Genomic DNA, 26,450 nt, shown 5'->3' with positions numbered 1-26,450 from the left:
CATTGCCCTCAGACATGACATCTCCACTGCCTCCAGCCTTCTCCTCGCTGCAACATTCATCACCCATGCTTCACACCCATATAAGAGCGTTGGTAAAACTATACTCTCATACATTCCCCTCTTTGCCTCCAAGGACAAAGTTCTTTGTCTCCACAGACTCCTAAGTGCACCACTCACTCTTTTCCCCTCATCAATTCTATGATTCACCTCATCTTTCATAGACCCATCCGCTGACACTTCCACTCCCAAATATCTGAATACATTCACCTCCTCCATACTCTCTCCCTCCAATCTGATATTCAATCTTTCATCACCTAATCTTTTTGTTATCCTCATAACCTTACTCTTTCCTGTATTCACCTTGAATTTTCTTCTTTTGCACACCCTACCAAATTCATCCACCAATCTCTGCAACTTCTCTTCAGAATCTCCCAAGAGCACAGTGTCATCAGCAAAGAGCAGCTGTGACAACTCCCACTTTGTGTGTGATTCTTTATCTTTTAACTCCACGCCTCTTGCCAAGACCCTCGCATTTACTTCTCTTACAACCCCATCTATAAATATATTAAACAACCACGGTGACATCACACATCCTTGTCTAAGGCCTACTTTTACTGGGAAATAATTTCCCTCTTTCCTACATACTCTAACTTGAGCCTCACTATCCTCGTAAAAACTCTTCACTGCTTTCAGTAACCTACCTCCTACACCATACACTTGCAACATCTGCCACATTGCCCCCCTATCCACCCTGTCATACGCCTTTTCCAAATCCATAAATGCCACAAAGTCCTCTTTAGCCTTATCTAAATACTGTTCACTTATATGTTTCACTGTAAACACCTGGTCCACACACCCCCTACCTTTCCTAAAGCCTCCTTGTTCATCTGCTATCCTATTCTCCATCTTACTCTTAATTCTTTCAATAATAACTCTACCATACACTTTACCAGGTATACTCAGCAGACTTATCCCCCTATAATTTTTGCACTCTCTTTTATCCCCTTTGCCTTTATACAAAGGAACTATGCATGCTCTCTGCCAATCCCTAGGTACCTTACCCTCTTCCATACATTTATTAAATAATTGCACCAACCACTCCAAAACTATATCCCCACCTGCTTTTAACATTTCTATCTTTATCCCATCAATCCCAGCTGCCTTACCCCCTTTCATTTTACCTACTGCCTCACGAACTTCCCCCACACTCACAACTGGCTCTTCCTCACTCCTACAAGATGTTATTCCTCCTTGTCCTATACACGAAATCACAGCTTCCCTATCTTCATCAACATTTAACAATTCCTCAAAATATTCCCTCCATCTTCCCAATACCTCTAACTCTCCATTTAATAACTCTCCTCTCCTATTTTTAACTGACAAATCCATTTGTTCTCTAGGCTTTCTTAACTTGTTAATCTCACTCCAAAACTTTTTCTTCTTTTCAACAAAATTTGTTGATAATATCTCACCCACTCTCTCATTTGCTCTCTTTTTACATTGCTTCACCACTCTCTTAACTTCTCTCTTTTTCTCCATATACTCTTCCCTCCTTGCATCACTTCTACTTTGTAAAAACTTCTCATATGCTAACTTTTTCTCCCTTACTACTCTCTTTACATCATCATTCCACCAATCGCTCCTCTTCCCTCCTGCACCCACTTTCCTATAACCACAAACTTCTGCTGAACACTCTAACACTACATTTTTAAACCTACCCCATACCTCTTCGACCCCATTGCCTATGCTCTCATTAGCCCATCTATCCTCCAATAGCTGTTTATATCTTACCCTAACTGCCTCCTCTTTTAGTTTATAAACCTTCACCTCTCTCTTCCCTGATGCTTCTATTCTCCTTGTATCCCATCTACCTTTTACTCTCAGTGTAGCTACAACTAGAAAGTGATCTGATATATCTGTGGCCCCTCTATAAACATGTACATCCTGAAGTCTACTCAACAGTCTTTTATCTACCAATACATAATCCAACAAACTACTGTCATTTTGCCCTACATCATATCTTGTATACTTATTTATCCTCTTTTTCTTAAAATATGTATTACCTATAACTAAACCCCTTTCTATACAAAGTTCAATCCAGGTAAAGGGCTCCCATTATCATTTACACCTGGCACCCCAAACTTACCTAACACACCCTCTCTAAAAGTTTCTCCTACTTTAGCATTCAGGTCCCCTACCACAATTACTCTCTCACTTGGTTCAAAGGCTCCTATACATTCACTTAACATCTCCCAATATATCTCTCTCTCCTCTGCATTCCTCTCTTCTCCAGGTGCATACACACTTATTATGACCCACTTCTCGCATCCAACCTTTACTTTAATCCACATAATTCTTGAATTTACACATTCATATTCTCTTTTCTCCTTCCATAACTGATCATTTAACATTACTGCTACCCCTTCCTTTGCTCTAACTCTCTCAGATACTCCAGATTTAATCCCATTTATTTCCCCCCACTGAAACTCCCCTACCCCCTTCAGCTTTGTTTCGCTTAGGGCCAGGACATCCAACTTCTTTTTATTCATAACATCAGCAATCATCTGTTTCTTGTCATCCGTACTACATCCACGCACATTTAAGCATCCCAGTTTTATAAAGTTTTTCTTCTTCTCTTTTTTAGTAAATGTCTACAGGAGAAGGGGTTACTAGCCCATTGCTCCCGGCATTTTAGTCGCCTCATACAACACGCATGGCTTACGGAGGAAAGATTCTTTTCCACTTCCCCATGGACAATAGAAGAAATAAAGAACAAGAGCTATTTAGAAAAAGGAGAAAAACCTAGATGTATGTATATATATATATGCATGTGCGTGTCTGTGAAGTGTGACCAAAGTGTCAGTAGGAGTAGCAAGATATCCCTGTTATCTAGCGTGTTTATGAGACAGAAAAAGACACCAGCAATCCTACCATCATGCAAAACAGTTACAGGTTTCTGTTTCACAGTCATCTGTGAAATATTATTATCATATTATTATTATCATAATAAAAAGCACTAAACCCACAAGGGTTGTGAATTGCTATATATAGAGTGAAGGCATGCGAAAAGAATATTTTTCTACAGTTATCCCCCAGTTTGACTAGAGAAAACATAATTCTTCCGACACTACCTACACAGCCGCTTTGTAAACAAATCTCATATTTACGTCAATTTTTATTCTGTGAGTGTATGTATAATGTTTACATGTATATGTTATGTAATGGGTTTCATATATAATTTTGAGGAAAATATCATAGATGGATTAATGAAAATGCCTATATTGATGTAAAATAAGACATTTACTGTGCCTAAGAGTGATGATTATTACATAGTATTGGCATCATGAGTAGAGAGACTTAGCAATTTTAATGTGTACCTGCACACCAGCACAGTGTGTAAGTATATTTAGGTACAGGTACACATAAGTATGATTATCAGAGTACAGTGGACCCCCGCATAACGGACGCCTTGCATAGCGGACAATCCGCATAGCGGACGCTTTGATCGCTAAAATTTTGCCCCGCATAGTGGACAAAAACCCGCTCAGCGGCCTTCGTCCGAGACGCGTCCAATGTGCGCCCTCAGCCAGCCTCACATGTGCCGCCTGTGCCATTGTTTACCAGCCAGCCTCCGCGGTAACATCCAAGCATACACTCGGAATATTTCGTATTATTACAGTGTTTTCGGTGCTGTTTCTGGAAAATAAGTGACCATGGGCCCCAAGAAAGCTTCTAGTTCCAACCCTACAGCAATAAGGGTTAGGATTCCTATTGAAATGAAGAAAGAGATCATTGATAAGTATGAAAGTGGAGTGCGTATCACCGACCTGGTCAGGTTGTACAAGAAACCCAAATCAACCATCTCTTCTATTGTGGGCAAGAAAACGGCAATCAAGGAAGCTGTTCTTGCCAAAGGTTTAACTGTGTTTTCGAAACAAAGATCGCAAGTGATGGAAGATGTTGAGAGACTCTTATTGGTGTGGATAAATGAAAAACAGCTAGCAGGAGATAGCGTCTCTCAAGCGATCATATGTGAAAAGGCTAGGAAGTTGCATGAGGATTTAATTAAAAAAAGGCCTGCAACTAGTGATGATGTGAGTGAATTTAAGGCCAGCAAAGGTTGGTTTGAGAGATTTAAGAAGCGTAGTGGCATACATAGTGTGATATGGCATGGTGAGGCTGCCAGTTCGGACCACAAAGCGGCTGAAAAATATGTGCATGAATTCAAGGAGTACATAGAAACTGAAGGACTGAAACCTGAACAAGTGTTTAATTGTGATGAAACAGGCCTGTTCTGGAAGAAAATGCCAAGCAGGACCTACATTACTCAGGAGGAAAAGGCACTCCCAGGACATAAGCCTATGAAAGACAGGCTTACTTTGTTGATGTGTGCCAATGCTAGTGGTGATTGCAAAGTTAAGCCTTTATTAGTGTATCACTCTGAAACTCCCAGAGCGTTCAGGCAAAAGAATGTCCTCAAGGATAATTTGTGTGTGCTGTGGAGGGCAAACAGTAAGGCATGGGTCACTAGGGAATTTTTCTATAACTGGTTACACCATGCATTTGCCCCCAATGTGAAAGATTACCTAACTGAAAAGAAATTAGACCTTAAGTGCCTCCTGGTGTTAGACAATGCCCCTGGTCATCCTACAGACGTGGCAGAGCGACTTTATGGGGACATGAGCTTCATTAAGGTGAAGTTTTTGCCTCCTAATACCACTCCTCTCCTGCAGCCCATGGACCAGCAGGTCATTTCCAACTTCAAGAAACTGTACACAAAAGCTTTGTTTCAAAAGTGCTTTGAAGTGACCACAGACACTCGATTGACTCTAAAAGAGTTTTGGAAGGATCACTTTAATATCCTCAATTGTGTAAACCTTATAGGTAAGGCTTGGGAGGGAGTGACTAAGAGAACCTTGAACTCTGCTTGGAAGAAACTGTGGCCAGAATGTGTAGACAAAAGGGATTTTGAAGGGTTTGAGGCTAACCCTGAGAGGAGTATACCAGTTGAGGAATCAATTGTGGCATTGGGGAAGTCCTTGGGGTTGGAGGTTAGTGGGGAGGATGTGGAAGAGTTGGTGGAGGAGGACAATGAAGAACTAACCACTGATGAGCTGATAGATCAACTTCAAGAGCAAGAGGCCAGACCTGGGGAAACTGGTTCAAAGGAGGGGAGAGAGAAATTGAAGGAATTGCCTACTTCAAAGATTAAGGAAATGTGTGCAAAATGGCTTGAAGTGCAAACCTCTTTTGATGAAAATCACCCTCACACAGCTATTGCAAGCCGTGCTGGTGACTGTTACAATGACAGTGTTGTGAACCACTTTAGACAAATCATAAAGGAACGAGAGGTACAGGCCACTATGGACAGATATGTTGTGCGAAAGAAGTCCAGTGACTCTGAAGCTGGTCCTAGTGGCATTAAAAGAAGAAGGGAAGTAACCCCAGAAAAGGACTTGCCTCCTCAAGTCTTAATGGAAGGGGATTCCCCTTCTAAACACTAACACTCTCTCTCCCCTCCTCCCATCCCATCAATCATCACCAGATCTTCAATAAAAGTAAGTGTCATGTAATTGTGCATGCCTTTTTCAGTTTGTGTGTACTAAAATTAACATTTTTTTGTGGTAAAAAAATTTTTTTTTCATACTTTTGGGTGTCTTGCACGGATTAATTTTATTTCCATTATTTTTTATGGGGAAAATTCATTCACATAGCGAACATTTCACATAACAGCCAGCCCTCTTGCACGGATTAAGGTCGCTATACGGGGGTCCACTGTACATATAAAATATGCAGTAACTTTAAAACACTTGAAATTTTGGAAATTTTCCTGACATAATAGATTTGGTCACTGAGAATGTAAACTAACTGGGTGGGGCGTGCCGTATTTGAAAGACCACTTGCCGTATAGCAAATTTTGGTCATAATTTGACATCGCCGTATTAGTGTAACGTCGTAAAGCGAGGCCCTACTGTATATCATTCGTAGAGTTCAGCACTTCTGTGCATCAGAAAGTATCCTTTACATACATTCCTACTCCTCCCTGTGACCTATTGATTCTGTCACATCTATACATATTGTAGTTTTCTATCTTTATCTCTCTGTCCAAAACATCCCTTGTGTGTGTTTCTGTAAATGTTCCAAACATGGCATTTGCTTCTGTTAGGAGTCCACTGACATAACTAACTTTGTCATTTTTATTTGATTTCAAACCCTGAATATTTGCAAATATGAAGCAGGAATTACCATGTGGGATGTTTTGTCTCGCTTTACGTTTCATTAGTACCACTGGTGGTGTACTATCTGGTATGTCCCCTGGTATACACGCCCCTGGTTTCTCCAGTACTGGCTTCGCGTTTGATTGCTTATTTGGCCTTGATGGGCTGATGCCTGGTTTGGTACGCCCCATTTTACTGCCCACCTCTCCTCTCTGTACCATTCCCCCTGTTTGTCTCTTCCTTTGTTTTGATCTTTCTCTTTTTGTCTAAAAAAGATTGCTGTTCAATTTCCCTTTCTCTGCTAACTCTGTAGTGCCACGTTCTTTTTATATGGTGGTCTGGGCAGCTCAGGTCATAACATTCTCTGGATTGCATTGAAGCTTTACACATTACTGGATGGAAGTACCTGCTGCACTCTTTGTTGAAACGACACTTTCCCTTCCTCAACATATTGGCACATTTTCTGGTGTGTTTATTCCAGCAATCTCTGCCATATAGGCACATACCTTTAGCATAGTATCTGCAAATGTTCTGACTACCTATACAGTGGACCCCGCATACCACACACATCGCATACCGTACAATCCGCATACCGCTCGCTTTTTTCGCAAAAATTTTGCCTCGCATACCGCCCAAAAACCCGCTCACCACCCTTCGTCCGAGATGCGTCCAATGTGCGGCCTAAGCCACGCTCACATGTCCCGCCGGTGGCATTGTTTACCAGCCAGCCTCCGCGGTAACATCCAAGCATACAATCGGAACATTTCGTATTATTACAGTGTTTTTGGTGATTTTTTCTGGAAAATAAGTGACCATGGGCCCCAAGAAAGCTTCTAGTGTCAACCCTACAGCAATAAGGGTGAGAATTACTATAGAGATGAAGAAAAAGATCATTGATAAGTATGAAAGTGGAGTGCGTGTCTCCGAGCTGGCCAGGTTGTATAATAAACCCCAATCAACCATCGCTACTATTGGTGGTACAGCTGCTGCTGTACCACCGTCAGCTGCTGCTGCACTGTCAGCTGCTGCTGCACTGTCAGCTGCTGCTGCACTGTCAGCTGCTGCTGCACTGTCAGCTGCTGCTGCTGTTGTACCACCGTCAGCTACTGCTGCTGCTGTAGTACCGTCTGCTGCTGCTGTAGCATCGTCTGCTGCTGCTGTAGCATCGTCTGCTGCTGCTGTAGCATCGTCTGCTGCTGCTGTAGCATCGTCTGCTGCTGCTGTAGCATCGTTTGTTGCTGCTGTAGCATCGTCTGCTGCTGCTGTAGCATCGTCTGTTGCTGCTGTAGCATCGTCTGTTGCTGCTGTACCACCGTCAGCTGCTGCTGCTGCTGTAGCACCGTTGTTGGTGTGGCTTATTGAGAATACCAAGAAACAATTAACCCCAGAGGATTTGCCACCCAGGATAACCCAAAAAAGTCAGTGTCATCGAAGACTGTCTAACTTATTTCCATTGGGGTCCTTAATCTTGTCTCCCAGGATGCAACCCACACCAGTCGACTAACACCCAGGTGAACAGGGAAAAATGCCTGGAACTAGTGCTCATATTGGTGAATTTAAAGCCAGCAAAGGTTGGTTTGAGAGATTTAAGAATCGTAGTGGCGTACACAGTGTGATAAGGCCTGTTCTGGAAGAAAATGCCAAACAGGACCTACAGTACTCAGGAGGAAAAGGCACTCCCAGGACACGGTGTCTCATCAGTCATTGCTGCATCTTCAATAAAGGTAAGTGTCATTTATTCTTCATTTAGTAGAGTAGTACATGCACAATATATATTGTGCATGTACTACTCTACTATTGTGCATGTATCCTTCTCTTTGTGTGTAGGAAAATGTATATTTCATGTGGTAAAAATTTTTTTTTCATACTTTTGGGTGTCTTGCACGGATTAATTTGATTTCCATTATTTCTTATGGGGAAAATTCATTCGCATACCGAACATTTCGCATAACAATCAGCCCTCTTGCACGGATTAAAGTCGCTATGCGGGGGTCCACTGTATTTACTGATTTTGTGTCATTCCCCAGTTCTGCCACCTGATCTGATTGCTCTTGTTCACTTTCTTCTAGGCTAATTTCTGCCCTTTACTCGTTTTTGTTTGTTCCTGCTCTAGCTTTCTCACCCTCCCTTTCCCTTTCTGCTATGTTATGTATCCCTGTTTCATTCTTTTCTGACTTGCTCTGTATGATGTTTTCCACTCTTACTTCCACTCCTTGGTTTTCACCTCTATTTGCATTTTTTCTCCTTTTCTTGTTCCTTTTCCCCTGTTTTCCACTCTTTGTTTAAACTCTGGCAAGCTCCTTAGAAACTTCCTTATGCTTTCTAGGTTTTCATTTTTCAGTACCTCGCTTAAGCTTAGCCCTTTCAGGGTTGGTGCCATACTAGTACGGCTTGCAGGCCAGGGTTTTTGCAGTACTAGTACGCATAAATTCTAGCACCTTCAAATGTAGCAAGAGAAAGCTGGTAGGCCTACATATGAAAGAATGGGTCTATGTGGTCAGTGTGTGCAGTATAAAAATTTTTTTACGGCACATGGTGCATAATGAGAAAAAAAAAACTCTAACCGTGTTTTTGGTTTAAAACAGCGACCTTGCAGTGTATTTTTGTATGCTATTTATGATTGTATTCTAGTTTTCCTGGTCTCATTTTATAGAATGAAAGACATATTACAGAAATTGAGATGACTTTGATTGGTTTCACAATGAAAAAAACTTGAAATTGAGCTCAAAGTAGCAGAAATGTTCGATTTTTGCCAAAGTTCAAAGGTAAACAAATCATGCCATGCGTCCAATACACATCAACTGGTGAGTCTGATATTCTTTCACGAGTGCACTGATATTATTTATACCATTTCTACACTAATGCAGTAGTCTGCATAACATAAATCTTCTATTTTTTGTAAGAATAAAAATTCAAAGTGGAAAGCAAAAGAAATGTAACAGAGGCCTGGAGACATGAGTAATGAACAGAGTAAATGTTATTTTAGTGCCAGGAATGTCTGTCTTGTTTATTCTGGACCCTATTTGGAAATCGGCATCTTTTGAAATTTGTGTGAAATTGGCAAAATTGCCAATTTCTGACCACTTTATTGGATAGTTGAAATCGGTAAATGGATGGTTTCTTGCACTCATTCGATAAAAAAAATGGAGTTCTAGGGAAATAGGTATGATTTTTGTCGACTAGTACATTGGAATTGGCTGAAAATAGGGCTCAAAGTGGGCGAAATCGCAGATGTGTAAACATCGTCGAGACCACTAACTTCGCGAGAGCATAATTCTGTAAGTTTTCCATCAAATTTCATAATTTTGGTGCCATTATGATCGAGAAAAGATTCTCTATCATTTCATAAGAAAAAATAATTTTTTTTTTTTTTTCAAAAAATTTCCGACCCTGAGAACAAGTTTAGGGCCTGTCGACCCTGAAAGGGTTAACCAGCTGCCCCTTTCACTGGGGCAAATCCAGAAACGACTTTCTTGTTTTAGGTCATTTGTCATGGTTGCATGAAGCTGTGTACATGATATATGTGATGTTTTACTACATATTTCCCAATCACTGCTCCTCATGTTTCTCCCCAAAAAAATTTTCACATATACAGCAGCCTTTATTCCTGGTCATGATTACTTTTAAGCAGATGTATGTGGTGGATGGTGTATTTATTATGTGTGGGCTGGGGGGTGGTGGCTGGTAGATGGGGAGGGCTGGGCGGTGGGTAGGGAAGATAGGAGGAGGGGGCTGTGCTGTGGGATGGTAAGCTGGGAGGTAGGGGTCTGTGGAAAGAAGGTGAGGGTGCGAGGAGGGGGGCCGGGGGGTGGGATTATTGGATGGATGGTGTAGGATCCGGGGAATGGGGCGGGGGCATGAGGCGGGGGCTGGGAGGTGGGGTGTGCGTGGCACTTGTGCACTTATTCCCATATAATTACACCATAGTTTTTACACTACACTCTGGATTAAAAAGGATTAACTCCTATCCACAAGTTCAGTTTACTATATCACTGCTGGTTTATATCCTTTTTTCCTCGTTATAACACTTGTACGATAGTTTGCACTTCACTGTCACCTCTGACAATAATTTTTTCGCTGGTGATGGTCAACCCATGAATATACTCCATATATTATGCACTATGTATTGGGTATTTGACAGATTGCTGTAATCCACAATTTAGGATTACTATATCACTGAGCATCAATACCTCATCATTTGTTATATTCCTTATGAGATAAGAAACAGTCCTTCAGTACAAAACACAACCCACTGTATGATAACACTTATAGGCCTAGTTCACTGTATAACTCTTTCCAGATTCATTCCTCTCTGATCACTCATATATATTTTAGTTTACTGATCTTACTGTGTTCCTCACACTGGTCTAGACTGGCTATTGCAGTATGGGGTATATGGTGTTTTTATGAATGAATATGGTAGGCCTGAGTGGCTGCCTGGCAGCACTGCCAGATGTATGACTTCACACATCACTGCAGGGTATGTGGCACTTCTCTCATGCCACCACATTTTAGTTTAAACCACTTCCATTATGTTAATCACTATCCTTGTGTTGTTCCACTGACAATTTAGGCTCACTAGGTCTTTCTATTATGTCTCGGTATCCTAGTCTATTCATTATATGTGGTAACTCAAACCTTTGTGTACCACGTGTCACATGTCAACACTAGTCTTATTACTCGCTTTATTACTTATGACTATAGTAAATACTCGACTCACGAAATCGTAATGACACGATTGCAAACAAACCATACCCCGGCCAGGATTGAACCCGCGGTCAGAGAGTCTCAAAACTCCAGCCCGTTTTGTTTGCAATCGTGTCATTATGATTTCGTGAGTCATGTTGACAGCAGTGAAGGGACTTGAGCTAGAGTTCGTCACGGCCACGCTAGCTGGAGATTCGTCTGTAAAAACTTGCATTTGTGGTCACAGTGGTGCCTGTGCTAACCTTCCTATGGTGTAGAAATATACCTAGTTGGACGAATCTTATTGTGGCTAGCTGGTCTAGTGGCTAACGCGACGGGCTGGAGTTTTGAGACTCTCTGACCGCGGGTTCAATCCCGGCCGGGGTATGGTTTGGATAGTAAATACTCATCTGTTATTTCCACTTTTCTGGACCTCTGGCAATAGTTTGCTAGAGCTAGTTGCTTGTAAATATTCCCATATGCTACACCATATATTTTATGTTATACTGGGGAATAATTAAGATTACTCTTATCTACAATTTAGTTCACTATGTCACTGCACATATATATCCTTGTCACTCACTATATTACTTATAGATAGTTCAGTATCTGTTTATTTCCACTTCTGTCGACTTCTGGCAATAATTCACTAGTGCTGGTCAGGCCTATTTCCACAGTAACCGTTACTCCACCGGCACTCTCCATATCACACTGTAATCCATAATTTTCTATTTAGTGTTCACTGATATTCCTTTTATGTCGGTTCAAAGGAGTATATGCACTTTATGGTTGCACACGCTTATTTCCTGCCCTCTGTTCCCCCTGGGACTATCAGGAAATGCAATTTTTGATGGAGCTCGACTGCATGTGACTTCCCCTCACATCTGGAGCACAGTTCTTGTACTCATTCAATAGAACAAATGGAGTTCTAGCGAAATAGCTATGACGTTTGTCAACTGATACATTGGAATTGGCTGAAAATAGGTCTCAAAGTGGGTGAAATCGCCAAAGCGTAAACATCATCAAGACCGCTAACTTTGCGAGAGCATATTTCCGTAAATTTTCCATCAAATTTCGTACTTTTGGTGTCATTATGATTGGGAAAAGATTCTCTATCATTTCATAAGAAAAAATAATTTTTATTATTTTCAAAAAAATTTTGATCCTGAGAAGGAGTTTAGGAGAGGGCCCCTTGACCCTGAAAGGGTTAATTGGATTTACATTATTTCTTATGGGAAATATTGCTTCAGTTTTGGTACAATTCGGTTTTTGTCAGACTTTCTGGAATGAATTAATCGCAAAAACCATGGTTCCACTGTATTACAATAATAATAATAATAATAATAATAATAACCCTTTGACTGTTTCAGTCGTATATATACGTCTTACAAGCCACCGTTTTTGACATAGTATATACTCATAAATTCTAGTGGCTTCAAATCAAGCAGGAGAAAGCTGGTAGGCCCAAATGTGAGAGAATGGGTCTGTGTGGTCAGTGTGCACCATATAAAAAATATCCTGCAGCACGCAGTGCATAATGAGAAAAAAAAACTGAGACCGTTTTTTTAATTAAAATGCCGAATTTGTGGTCTATTTTCGTATAGTATTTATGGTTGTATTCTCGTTTTCTTGGTCTCGTTTGATAGATAGTGTGATAGATAGGTGATTTTGATTGGTTTTACTTTGAAAAGAACCTTGAAATGGAGCTCAAAGTAGGGGAAATGTTTGATTTTTGCCGATGTTCAGAAGTAAACAAATGATGTCATTTTTCCAATAAATGTCCAACTAGCCATTCTAATATGCAGTCATGAATGGATTAACATTATTTACACAATTATTACAATATTGCAGTAGTCTGCATAACAGTAAATCTTCTATTTTTTGTTTGAATAAAAATTCAGAATAGAAGGCAAGAGTAATATCAGAGGGGCCTGGAATTGGTAAATGGGCAGTTTCTTGTACTCAATTGATAGAAAAAATGGAGTTCTAAAGAAATAGCTATGAGTTTGGTCGACTGGATAATGGAATTAGCCGAAAATAGGGCTCAAAGTAGGCAAAATCGCCAATTTGTAAACATCGCCGAGGTTGCTAAGTTCACGAGAGCATAATTCCGTCAGTTTTCCATCAAATTTTGTTCTTTTGATGTCATTACAATCGGGAAAAGATTCCCTATCATTTCACAAGAAAAAATAATTATTTTTTTTTTTGTGGAAATTTTGCAACACCAGGAGACGCCACAGGATTTGGGGTTGCAACAGTCTAGGGGATGATAATACCGCAAGCATTACATAATTATGATAAACATCAACATAGTAAAAGAAAAAGTTTAACAATTATTTCTTTTATGCAGGTCATCCTGGTAGCCGAGGTTGGTACTTGTGGTACCAGTACTTCAGGTCATCCTGGTAGCAGAGGTTGGTACTGGTAGTACCAGTACTTCAGGTCATCCTGGTAGCAGAGGTTGGTACTTGTAGTACCAGTACTTCAGGTCATCCTGGTAGCAGAGGTTGGTACTGGTAGTACCAGTACTTCAGGTCATCCTGGTAGCAGAGGTTGGTACTTGTAGTACCAGTACTTCAGGTCATCCTGGTAGCGGAGGTTGGTACTTGTATTACCAGTACTTCAGGTCATCCTGGTAGCAGAGGTTGGCACTGGTAGTGTATCAACACTTCTTGTCATCCTGGTAGCAGAGGTTGGTACTTGTAGTACCAGTACTTCAGTTCATTCTGGTAGCAGAGGTTGGTACTGGTAGTGCCAGTACTTCAGGTCATCTTGGCACCAGATATATTCTTATTGTAGTGTCAATTTTTATTATCATAAGGCTCCCATATGTGTCAAATTCTGAAGTATATAGTGACAACACTGTGTTACTACAGTGTTAGAAATATATAGTGACAACACTGTGTTACTACAGTGTTAGAAATATATAGTGACAACACTGTGTTACTACAGTGTTAGAAATATATAGTGACAACACTGTGTTACTACAGTGTTAGAAATATATAGTGACAACACTGTGTTACTACAGTGTTAGAAATATAACATTTACAGTGGCATCAGTGTCATGAAGTTGTTGTGTAATAATACTGTTAAACATCACATTAACATCCTAGTATAAACATCCTAGTATAAACATCCTAGTATAAACATTTGCTGTGTTGACAAACATCCTTGTATTATCTCTGTAATAAGAATTTTTTCATAATATTTGTTGTTACAAAACTGTTGTGAGAGACAACACAATAAGTGTGAGGGGCCCAAGACTGTTTAACTGCCTCCCAGCATACATAAGGGGGATTACCAATAGACCCCTGGCTGTCTTCAAGAAGGTGCTGGACAGGCACCTAAAGTCAGTACCTGACTAACTGGTCTGTGGTTCGTACGTCAGTTTGTGTGCAATCAGCAGTAACAACCTGGTTGATCAGACCCTGATCCACCACGAGGCCTGGTATCAGACTGAGCCCTGGGGGTGTTGACCCCCAAAACCCTCTCCAGGTAAACTCCAGGTAAGAAACATTGAAATTTATGAAGAGTATTAGAGAAGCCTTCAAGGAAGGTGCTTGTCAACTGCTTGTTTGATCCAGTTATTGGAGATATACTCCCATTTTTAAATATCCATCCTATTCTTCAAGCACAATTTAAACCTTACTGGTTTAGTGCCTTGCTGTTGCCTGGCTGGCAAAGCTCTCATTTCACACATGGAGGGCCCAGGTTCGATTCCTCACAGGGTAGAAACATTTCGATGTGTTTTCCTACACATGTTGTCCTGTTCACCTAGCAGCAAATAGGTACCAGGGTGTTAGTTGACTGGTGTGGGCGGCATCATGGGGGACAAGATTGAGGGCCCCAATGGAAATAAGTTAGACAGTCCTTGATGACGCACTGACTTTCTTGGGTTATCCTGGGTGGCTAACCCTCCGGCGTTAAAAATCCAAACGAAGTCTTATCTTCAATATAAGAAAGTGATCACAGAAATTGTATGTGCTAAGTACTACATTATTGACCCCAGTGTTACTCACGTAGGTCTAGATTATTAATCAGTGTTACTCATGTAGGTCTAGATTATTAATCAGTGTTACTCATGTAGGTCTAGATTATTAATCAGTGTTACTCACGTAGGTCTAGATTATTAATCAGTATTACTCACGTAGGTCTACATTATTAATCAGTGTTACTCACGTAGGTCTAGATTATTAATCAGTGTTACTCACGTAGGTCTAGATTATTAATCAGTGTTACTCATGTAGATCTACATTATTAATCAGTGTTACTCACGTAGGTCTACATTATTAATCAGTGTTACTCATGTAGGTCTACATTATTAATCAGTGTTACTCACGTAGGTCTACATTATTAATCAGTGTTACTCACGTAGGTCTAGATTATTAATCAGTGTTACTCATGTAGGTCTACATTATTAATCAGTGTTACTCATGTAGGTCTAGATTATTAATCAGTGTTACTCACGTAGGTCTACATTATTAATCAGTGTTACTCACGTAGGTCTACATTATTAATCAGTGTTACTCATGTAGGTCTACATTATTAATCAGTGTTACTCATGTAGGTCTATATTATTAATCAGTGTTACTCACATAGGTCTACATTATTAATCAGTGTTACTCACGTAGGTCTACATTATTAATCAGTGTTACTCATGTAGATCTAGATTATTAGTCAGTGTTACTCACGTAGGTCTACATTATTAATCAGTGTTACTCATGTAGGTCTATATTATTAATCAGTGTTACTCACGTAGGTCTACATTATTAATCAGTGTTACTCATGTAGGTCTACATTATTAACCCCACACTTGTAGGTCTACATTTTAAGCACAGTTGTCTCACATAGGCTGTGAGTAGTAAATTTGGGTGTAGACATGCGAGGATGTGTCTTCGGAGCAAGTGCACAGTGTAAATCAAATCCTTCCCCAAGCAGTGCATCCTGAGAAAAACTGACCTCTGACCTGTTTGGTTTTAAATAGTGACTTTGAGGTGGTTTTAGGATGTTTTTTCCTGGTTTTGTGCCTGTTTCTTGGTACTGGTTGATAAAATGGACATCATTCTACTGAAAAGAATAATTTGGTTGATTTCAAAACCAGAAGCAGCTTGAAATATTTAATTTTTGACAATTTTTTCTTTAGGAAAGACTCCTTCTCCCCTCTCATCTTCAATTATTAGGATGGCCTAAATCACAACAATTTTTCCTGGTTATTTTTTATTATCTGAGAAATAGGGTAAAACTTATATTTTGTGTGTGTGGATTCAAAACAGAGGGAAGGCGTAATATACTAGAGGCTGGGAAAGATGATTAATGAACAGATGATACGTTGCTGGAATGCATACTCTGTTCATTTTTTATTGTTTTCAGATTAGAATTTGTTGAATTTTGTGTTAAATTAATCAAATTAGCAACTCTTATGCACTTTAGCTACTGTGAATAAGCTAAAAAAATTTTTTGGAATGAGCAAAAGGTGAAATTGCTGATGTGCTCAGATTGCCTCTTTAATTCTACAAGTTTGCATCATATTTTATGTTTCTGGAGTCATTACCTTAACAAAAAGATTCTCTGCCATTTCCAAAGAAATTTTTTTCTCCTTTCAGAAATTCTGACACCTCAAACACTTTTAATTTTTGGGTTCTTATAGTGAAAGGGTTTTGTTCACTATGTCTGATATACTTGATAAAGAAAGTGTTCAAGCATCACATGTTACAGTTCATCCAGAAGTCGAACTTCATCAGTATTCACATTCCTCACAAAAATCTCATTGTGAATCACTTGTAACAATTAATGAATGCAAAAACACAGTTTTTTGTTTAATGTGTTTGAAAGAGTTTTCTAAAAAAAAATATTTAGTGAGACATATGAAAATTCATACCAAAGAGAAACAGTATCAGTGTTGTATGTGTCTAGAAAAGTTTTCAGATAAATCATGTTTATTAGAACACATGAAAAATCATTCTGGAAAGAAACCATATCAATGTTCAGAATGTCTAAAAGAGTTTTCAGCTAAATCAGGTTTAGTAAAACACATGAGAAGTCATACTGGAGAGAAACCATATCAGTGCTCAGAGTGTCTAAAAGCGTTTGCCAGAAAATATGTTTTAGTAGAACACATGAGAATTCATACTGGAGAAAAGCCATATAAATGTTCGGAATGTCTTCAAGAGTTTAACAGAAAACAAATTTTATTACAGCACCTGAGGATTCATACTGGAGAGAAACCATATAAATGTTCAGAGTGTCAAAAAAAATTTTCACAAAAATCTCATTTAATACAACACATGAGAATTCATACTGGAGAGAAACCATATAAGTGTTCTGAGTGTCTAAAAGAGTTTTCAGATAAATCGTCTTCAGTACAACACATGAGAATTCATACTGGAGAGAAACCATATCAGTGTTCTGAGTGTCTAAAAAGTTTTTCAGATACAACTTCTTTAGTAGAACACATGAGAATTCATACTGGAGAGAAACCATTTCAGTGTTCAGAGTGTCTTAAAGGGTTTTCACGAAAATCTTATTTAGTAAGGCACATAAGAATTCATACTGGAGAGAAACCATTCAAGTGTTCAGAATGCCTAAAGGCATTTCCATATAAATCAAATTTAGTAAAACACCTCAGACTTCATACCAGTTAGAAATCATATCAGAGTTCGGTTTTGCAGTAATGATTTCAAGTTGGAAAAATTCAGATTCAGAAAGGATATAGGAAAGCACTGGTTTGGTAATAGAGTTGTGGATGAATGGAACAAACTCCCAAGTACAGTGGACCCCCACATAACGTTGGCATCACATAGTGTTAAATCCACATAGCGATACATTTTATCGCTAAAATTTTGCCTCGCATAGTGCTAAAAACTTCGCTCAACGCGATTCGTCCGAGACACGTCCATGCGGCCTGAGCCAGCTAACTTGTTCTGCCAGTGGCATTGTTTACAAGCCAGCCTCCGCGGTAACATTCAAGCATACAATCAGAACATTTCGTATTATTACAGCCTTTTTATAGTGATTTCACCTGAAAAATAAGTGACCATGGGCCCCAAGAAAGCTTCTAGTGCCAACCCTACAGGAATAAGGGTGAGAATTACTATGGAGATGAAGAAAGAGATCATTGCTAAGTATGAAAGTGGAGTGCGTGTCTCCGAGCTGGCCAGGTTGTATAGTAAACCCCAATCAACCATCGTTTCTATTGTGTCCAAGAGAACGGCAATCAAGGAAGCTGTTCTTGCCAAAGGTTTAACTGTGCTTTCAAAACAGAGATCGCAAGTGATAGAAGATGTTGAGAGACTGTTATTGGTGTGGATAAACGAAAAACAGATAGCAGGCGATAGCATCTCTCAAGCGATCATAAGTGAAAAGGCTAGGAAGTTGCACGAGGATTTAATTAGAAAAATGCCTGCAACTAGTGGTGATGCGAGTGAATTTAAGGCCAGCAAAGGTTGGTTTGAGAGATTTAAGAGGCATAGTGGCATACATAGTGTGATAAGGCATGGTGAGGCTGCCAGTTTGGACCAAAAAGCAGCTGAAAAATATGTGCATGAATTCAAGGAGTACATTGACAGTGAAGGACTGAGACCTGAACAAGTGTTTAATTGTGAAGAAACAGGCCTGTTTTGGAAGAAAATGCCAAGCAGGACCTATGTTACTCACGAGGAAAAGGCACTCCCAGGACATAAGCCTATGAAAGACAGGCTTACTCTTCTCATGTGTGCCAATGCTAGTGGTGATTGCAAAGTGAAGCCTTTATTAGTGTATCACTCTGAAACTCCCAGAGCGTTCAGGCAAAAGAATATCCTCAAGGTTAATTTGTGTGTGTTGTGGAGGGCAAACAATAAGGCATGGGTCACTAGGGACTTTTTCTATGACTGGTTACACCAAGCATTTGCCCCCAATGTGAAAAATTACCTAACTGAAAAGAAATTAGACCTTAAGTGCCTCCTGGTGTTAGACAATGCCCCTGGTCATTCTACAGACTTGGCAGAGCGACTTTGTGGGGACATGAGTTTCATTAAGGTGAAGTTTTTGCCTCCTAATACCACTCCTCTCCTGCAGCCCATGGACCAGCAGGTTATTGCAAACTTCAAAAAACTGTACACAAAAGCTCTGTTTGAAAGGTGCTTTGTAGTGATCTCAGAAACTCAATTGACTCTAAGAGAGTTTTGGAGAGAGCACTTTAATATCCTCAATTGTGTAAACCTTATAGGTAAGGCTTGGGAGGGAGTGACTAAGAAGACCTTGAACTCTGCTTGGAAGAAACTGTGGCCAGAATGTGTAGACCAAAAAGATTTTGAAGGATTTGAGGCTAACCCTGAGAATCCTATGCCAGTTGAGGAATCAATTGTGGCATTGGGGAAGTCCTTGGGGTTGGAGGTTAGTGGGGAGGATGTGGAAGAGTTGGTGGAGGAGGACAATGAAGAACTAACCACTGATGAGCTGCTAGATCAACTTCAACAGCAAGAGGCCACACCTGAGGAAATTGCTTTGGAGGAGGGGAGAGAGAAATTGAAGAAGTTGCCTACTTCAGAGATTAAGGAAATCTGTGCAAAGTGGCTTGAAGTGCAAACCTTCATGGATGAAAATCACCCTCAGACAGCTATTGCAAGCCGTGCTGGTGACTATTACACTGACACTGTTGTGAAACACTTTAGGAAAGTCATAAAGGAACGAGAGGTACAGGCCACTATTACCTGGAGTTTACCTGGAGAGAGTTCCGGGGGTCAACGCCCCCACGGCCCGGTCTGTGACCAGGCCTCCTGGTGGATCAGAGCCTGATCAACCAGGCTGTTGCTGCTGGCTGCACTATGGACAGATATGTTGTGCAACAGAAGTCCAGCGACTCTGAAGCTGGTCCTAGTGGCATTAAAAGAAGAAGGGAAGCAACCCCAGAAAAGGACTTGACACCTCAAGTCCTAATGGAAGGGGATTCCCCTTCTAAACACTAAAACCATCCAGTCTCCCCTCCTCCCATCCCATCAATCATCAGCACATATTCAATAAAGGTAAGTGTCATGTAACTGTGCATGTTTTCTTAAGTTTGTGTGTATTAAAATTAATATTTCATGTAAAAAAATTTTTTTTTTCATACTTTTGGGTGTCTTGCACGGATTAATTTGATTTCCATTATTTCTTATGGGGAAAATTAATTCACATAACGATAATTTCGCATAACATTGAGCTCTCAGGAACGGATTAATAGGGTTATGCGGGGGTCCACTGTATGTCTGTCATAGAAGCAAAAACGTTGTGTAGTTTTAAAAATAGGCTAGATAAATACTTGAGTGGGTGTGGGTGGGTGTGAGTTGGTCCTGACTAGCGTGTACTACTAGGTCAGAAGCCGTGCTCCTTCCTTAAGTGGAAGTGACCTGACTAGGTGGGTCATTGGTCTAAGCCGAGGGGTGACATAGACCCGCTGAGCATGGGTCAGTAGGCCTGCTGCAGTGTTCATTCTTTCTTATGTTCTTTCCCAAAAATTAAATTGATTGAAACCAAAAAAAAAACCACATGGGAGGGAAAACATTCCAGTGGACCGTGCAAATGGAAGATATGATAATACAGTGGAACCTCGGATACAAACCGTTGTTTGGTCGATTTTTTGCTTCTGGATACGAAGGAAATTTCGGGATGCGAACTTCCCCCTCGAGAGAGGTTTCTTAAATAAGTTAATAAATAAAATATTTATTTCTTTGCAAAGGTTGCAATATGTGTTTACATATACAGTGGAACCTTAGCTGACAAATTTAATCCGTTCCATGACCTCGTTTGTATCCCGATCTGTTTGTGTGCTGAGTCAGTTTTCCTCGTTTAAATTAATTTAAATTGCATTAATCCATTCCAGCAGAATTCCTGCTCTTAAGAGGCATGACATACTTCAATATGATGCTAATATCAACTCTACGACTTATTTATATCACAATTCATCTAATTTCACCATCACTCAAAGAATGCGCAGCAGGTGCATCATTGTCAGTGTTCAGCATTTCTTTGATGGGAACGAATTAATCATTTTCCCTATACATATTTCTTATAGGAAAATTTGTTTGGTATACGTCCAAGAGCCTGGAATGGATTGAGGATGTGTACCGAGGTACCACTGTATATGAAAGTGCTCATATAATAATATAAATCTTTGGCACTTTTCTATTAGTTTTATATTCTATTTTTCGTGACTTTTTTTTTTGTATCATGGTCTTTATGAGTAGCAATGTTAAAGTTATATTACAGGTACTCCTCACTTAACAACCTACCTGTTTAAAGACCACTCAGACTTATGAACAGCTCTCCAACCAGTCGGTATTGTAAGCTGTACCAGAAGTTTAGTCATGGAAACGGCAGTGCATATCAGTGTCAAGCGTCTCATTTCTCATCAACCTTTCTCAATCTTAGTCTTGTTCCCTCAGTTGGTCAGTACTCACTAACTATAGTTAGCCAAGTCAGTAAGTCACTTAGTCCAGTCAGTATGTTAAGTCACTATATTCAATCAGTCAGGTCACTCTAGTCAGTCAGTACAGTCAGTGGGTCAGTCAGTCCTATCAGTAAGTCAGTCAGTACAGTCAGTCAGTTAAGTCAGTACAGTCAGTCAGTAGGTCAGTCAATCAGTAAGTCCAGTCAGTCAGCCAGTTTATTCTAGTAAACATACACATAAATAGAGTTAAATGAATTATCATACATAGCAGCATATGTAAACACTGCATGTATTGACTGGTCTTCAGGAATCAACCAAGTTAATAACCAACACATAACTGACAGTAGTGTCGGTGTAGGTTACTGAGCAGTGGACATGGAAAGAAATTTAAGTAGTGGCGGCTCATGCGGGGGTTCTGCAGCACCCCTATTTTCTTTAATTCTTTGATTATATAATGTACAGGTATAAAGAAAGATTTCAAGAAAAATAAGACTCATGTTGAATGTTATCGATAATATCAAGTGAAAATAGGGGGTGCTGCAGTTCTGCAGCACCCCTGCACAAGCCGCCACTGAATTTAAGCTCGACATCTCTGGGTGGACATCTTTTCAGCGTAAGTGTTACAAACCTCGACTTTTATTCACTATGTACACACACACACAATGTTTACTTTCCTTGGTCCAGGTTTAGGGCTTAGTTTGACAATGTTGTTATTACAAGAGGTCCCTGTTTTCATGGCTGTTATATTCCTGACCCTCACTGATAAGCAATAGTTGCTGGCAAGTGGAAAAGTTTTTTTTTTCAATATCAAACATGTCTAAAATGCCATATAACATGTTTACACTATAATATATTAAGTGTTCAGTACATCTAGGCATAAAAAAATCACATACAAAAATAAAATAAATCTAAAATACATACAATACTTAAAACATGACACTGGGAACTCTTCCCTGACACAACTGTTGTGCAAAGAAGCAGAAAAAGCACCAAACAATAATTACATTGAAAACTGCTGAAAAGTGAGAACAGTAAAGAGGGAGCCGAAAACACAGAGCTTTCCTATATTACTTTCCTTTGTGTTTTGTAATACTTAGTTCTTAATCCTGTAATATTTCCTTTCCTACCTAGGAAGCCTGGTCTGTGACCGAGCCCAGGGGGTGCCTAGGAGGCCTGGTCTGTGACTGAGCCCAGGGGGAGCCTAGGAGGCCTGGTCTGTGACTGAGCCCAGGGGGAGATAATCCCCACAACCACCATATAATTTCCAACTTCTTTTTATTCAGCTTTAGTGAATGATTAAAGAGGCTTTCAGGCATTTTTGACATTGAAAGTTATCACAGGACACAACTTTAGATGTAATATTGATGGTAGGATTACCGACAGTATGTTAGATAAATGGACACAAGTGCAACTAATGTGACATTTTATTGTGGCAACATTTTGCTTTCCATGAGCTTTGTCAAACCCATTACAAACAAACTCTGATGATGATACCTTTAGCACTCTCCTCAGCCATTTCCACCTCAATCTCTTGCTACCCTCTCTCCCCGCACTATCCACTGCCTCACTGTCTCTGTAACCTAGTAATCCCTCTCCCTTTTGCCACCCTTTTTCCTGCCCTGCAGTGCTGTATAGCCCTTGTGGTTTAGCGCTTCTTTTTTATTATAATCCAAGAAAATCTATAAGACAGTAGGCATACTATTAAAGATACAGTACTATGTTCCACAATCAGTTCTCCTTGCACTGTATCATTCACTCATATACCCTTATCTCACATATGGAATTTGTGCATGGGGATCAACAACATTAAATCACCTAAGACCACTAATTACCCAGCAAAAGGCTGCAGTCAGAATAGCAAATTCCCACTCCCTACAGCATACTCCACCAATATTCAAAAGTCTAAATCTGCTCACCATAAAGAACATCCATACTTATTCATGTGCCTACTACATACATAGAACACTACACTCAAACATAAACCCTCCACTCAAACTTCTCCTCACCAACCCTAACAGGACACACAACCATAACTCTTTTTGATGTACCCAGTGTCCATATCACACTGTAAAAACTCTATGCACATAAAGGGCCCCAAAATTTGGAATTCATTCTGAAAATCAATTTAAGACTCTTCTCGAAAACCACTTACTCACCCTAGACTAAATGCTCAATACTTAGTATTTAACTTTACCAAAAAAAACAATCTCCCAATTACCTAAATCTTAAAACTTCAAGGCTAGACACCCAAAGTTCATACATTGACTAATACTACATAGTAGTATTAACCCTTTGAGGGTCGACAGGCCCTCTCCGAGACTCGTTCTCAGGGTCGGCCAAATTTAAAAAAAAAAAAAAAAATTTGTCTATATGAAAAGATAGAGAATCTTTTCCCGATCATAATGACACCAAAATTATGAAATTTGATGGAAAACTTACGGAATTATGCTCTTGCGAAGTTAGCGGTCTCGGCGATGTTTACGCATCGGCGATTTTGCCCACTTTGAGCCCCATTTTCGGCCAATTCCACTGCACTAGTCAACAAAAAACATGAATATTTCGCTAGAACTCCATTTTTTCTATCGAATGAGTGCAAGAAACCATCTATTTACCAATTTCAACTATCCAGTACAGTGGTCAGAATTTAGCAATTTTGCCAATTTCACACAAATTTCAAAAGATACCAATTTCCGAATACGGTCCAGAATAAACAAGAAATACATTCCGGGCACTAAAATGACATTTCCTTTGTTCATTAGTCACTTCTCAAGGCCCCTCTTACATTCTTTTGCTTTCCACTTTGAATTTTTATTCTCACAAAAAATAGAAGGTTTTCTGTTATGCAGACTACTGCATTAGTGTAAAAAATGGTATGAATAATATTGGCACACTTGCAAAAGAATATTAGACTCACCTGTTGACGTGCAGTGGACGCTTGGCATGATTTGTTTACTTTTGAACTTTGGTAAAAATCGAACATTTCTGCTACTTTGAGCTCAATTTCGAGGTACTTGTCATTGTAAAACCAGTCAAAATCATCTCAATTTCTGTAATATGTCTTCCATTCTATAAAATGAGACCAAGAAAACTAGAATACAACAATAAATACCATACGAAAATACAGTGCAAAGTCGCTGTTTTATTCCAAAAAAACGGTCAAAGTTTTTTTTTTCTCATTATGCACTGTGTGCTGCAGGATTTTTTTTTATACTGTGCACACTGACCACATAGACCCATTCTTTCATATGTAGGCCTACCAGCTTTCTCCCACTAGATTTGAGGGCGCTAGAATTTAGGCGTACTAGTACTTCAAAAACCCTGGGTCGTAAGCCGTACTAGTACAGCCGAAACCCTCAAAGGGTTAATACCTACCCGAAACAATACTGCCCTACACCCAACTGTAACATTCTCATACTGTAAACTACTTTCAGCAACTCACAGCGTTATATTCCCATAATATAATTTGAGTATTTACTATTGAAACTATTGTACAACTTAAACTGTGATAAATTTCTTTAGTATTAAGTAGTCAGTCAGCCATTAAATTAAGTTTGCCCATAATGCCTTGGTATGATAATGGTTCTCTTTGCACTGCAACTCATTATTGTACTCATGCAAAGAAATAAAAATTGATTGATGCTAGTGATGGGCACTAGATGCAAGGAATTGGACTTTTCCTCTCTTGGATCCCCTCAAGGTAGGTTCCTTGATGCTGGTGAGGGGCTCTTGATCTAGGGAATTGGATCTGTGCTCCAGTTCCCTGAATTGAACCTAAATACCTTCCATATCCCCCCCTACGTGCGCTGTATAATTCTACAGGTTTAGCGCTCCCCCTTGATTGTAATCTTTTCTTGGATTGAATCCCCTCAAGGGAGGCTCCTTAATGCTGGTGAGGGGCTTTTGATCTAGGGAATTGGATCTGTACTCTGGTTCCCTTAACTGAGCCTGAATGCCTTCCATCCCCCACATGCGCTGTATAATCTTATGGGTTTAGCGCTCCCCCATAATTATAATCATGAATTGAATTGATCTGCCTCTCGTCGACCCTTGTGGGTTTAGCTCTGTAATGATTATAATTGCCTCCCATTTTCCAGGCACACTATGACCTCTGTGGGTTTTGTGCTTCACCCTAGGTAATAGAAAAAGTTAGCATCACTTGATGCAATAGGCATTATCAAAGTAAAAGTTAATGAAAATGGCACCAGACTAATAAAAAAAAGCATCTGTAGCGAGACACTAAATTAGTTCATTTTTTGCACAATAGATGGCACTAAAAATTGATGAAAATGGTACTTGGATGCCATCTATTGTTGGAATTATTTACTAAATCTAGTTCATTTTTTGCATAATAGATGGTGCTATAAGTTACTGCCTCTTCAAGGGTTACATGGTTACATGGTTACATGGTTACAGTCATGAACAAATTACAAAGTAATGAACCACGTATCAGTGGTTCATTACTTTGTAATTTGTTCATGACTGTAACCATGTATAGGAGTGAAGCTGATTCATTACCTCTGTAACTTGCCATGATTAGTGACCAGATCTACCTGGAGTTCATTACCTTTGTAACTAGTTCAGCTATCATAACTTTGGGGTCCAGTCACTGGACCCATTATGTACCTTTGTAATCTTTTGACTACCGCCCACAGGATGGGTATGGGGTGCATAAAGATATTAAACTAAAGTGTGTGTGTGTGTGTGTGTGTGTGTGTGTGTGTGTGTGACTCAACAATCAATATTTGCACCAATAACTCATTACAGTTGTGACCGGGTGTGGAAGTGTGAATTGCTCATTACTCTATAATTTGTTCATGATTGTAGCCAAAGTATAAACGTAAGTAACCATTCTACAGAATTCATTACCTTTGTAACTTGTGAGCTCATTACCTTTGTACCTAGTTCAGCTATCAAAACTTTGGGGGCCCAGTCCCTGGACCCATTACATACCTCTGTAATCTGTAAATACCTTTGTAACTTGTCATGATTGTGACCAGACTTACCTGGAGTTCATTACCTTTGTAAATTGTGAGTTCATTACCTTTGTAAATTGTGAGTTCATTACCTTTGTAAATTGTGAGTTCATTACCTTTGTAAATTGTGAGTTCATTACCTTTGTAAATTGTGAGTTCATTACCTCT

General features: G+C 39.7%; 1 protein-coding gene across 3 annotated transcripts in view; it reads left to right on the top strand.

The window, feature by feature from the left end:
- Positions 1-23,702, top strand: part of LOC128697884 (zinc finger protein 551-like) — a 103,638-nt gene extending 79,936 nt beyond the window's left edge. For all 3 annotated transcript variants that reach the window (XM_070079947.1, XM_070079948.1, XM_070079949.1), the window contains exon 3: positions 13,255-23,702. In XM_070079947.1, the coding sequence (XP_069936048.1) occupies positions 16,571-17,545 (975 nt within the window). In that variant the 5' untranslated portion in view covers positions 13,255-16,570 and the 3' untranslated portion in view covers positions 17,546-23,702. The remainder of the gene's footprint in view (positions 1-13,254) is intronic.
- Positions 23,703-26,450: the final 2,748 nt, after the last annotated feature.

Source organism: Cherax quadricarinatus, unplaced genomic scaffold (assembly GCF_038502225.1).
Source record: "Cherax quadricarinatus isolate ZL_2023a unplaced genomic scaffold, ASM3850222v1 Contig53, whole genome shotgun sequence".
Classification (NCBI taxonomy): domain Eukaryota; kingdom Metazoa; phylum Arthropoda; class Malacostraca; order Decapoda; family Parastacidae; genus Cherax; species Cherax quadricarinatus.
Note: the sequence above shows the minus strand (reverse complement) of the source record. Positions and strands in the feature narration are given on the sequence as shown.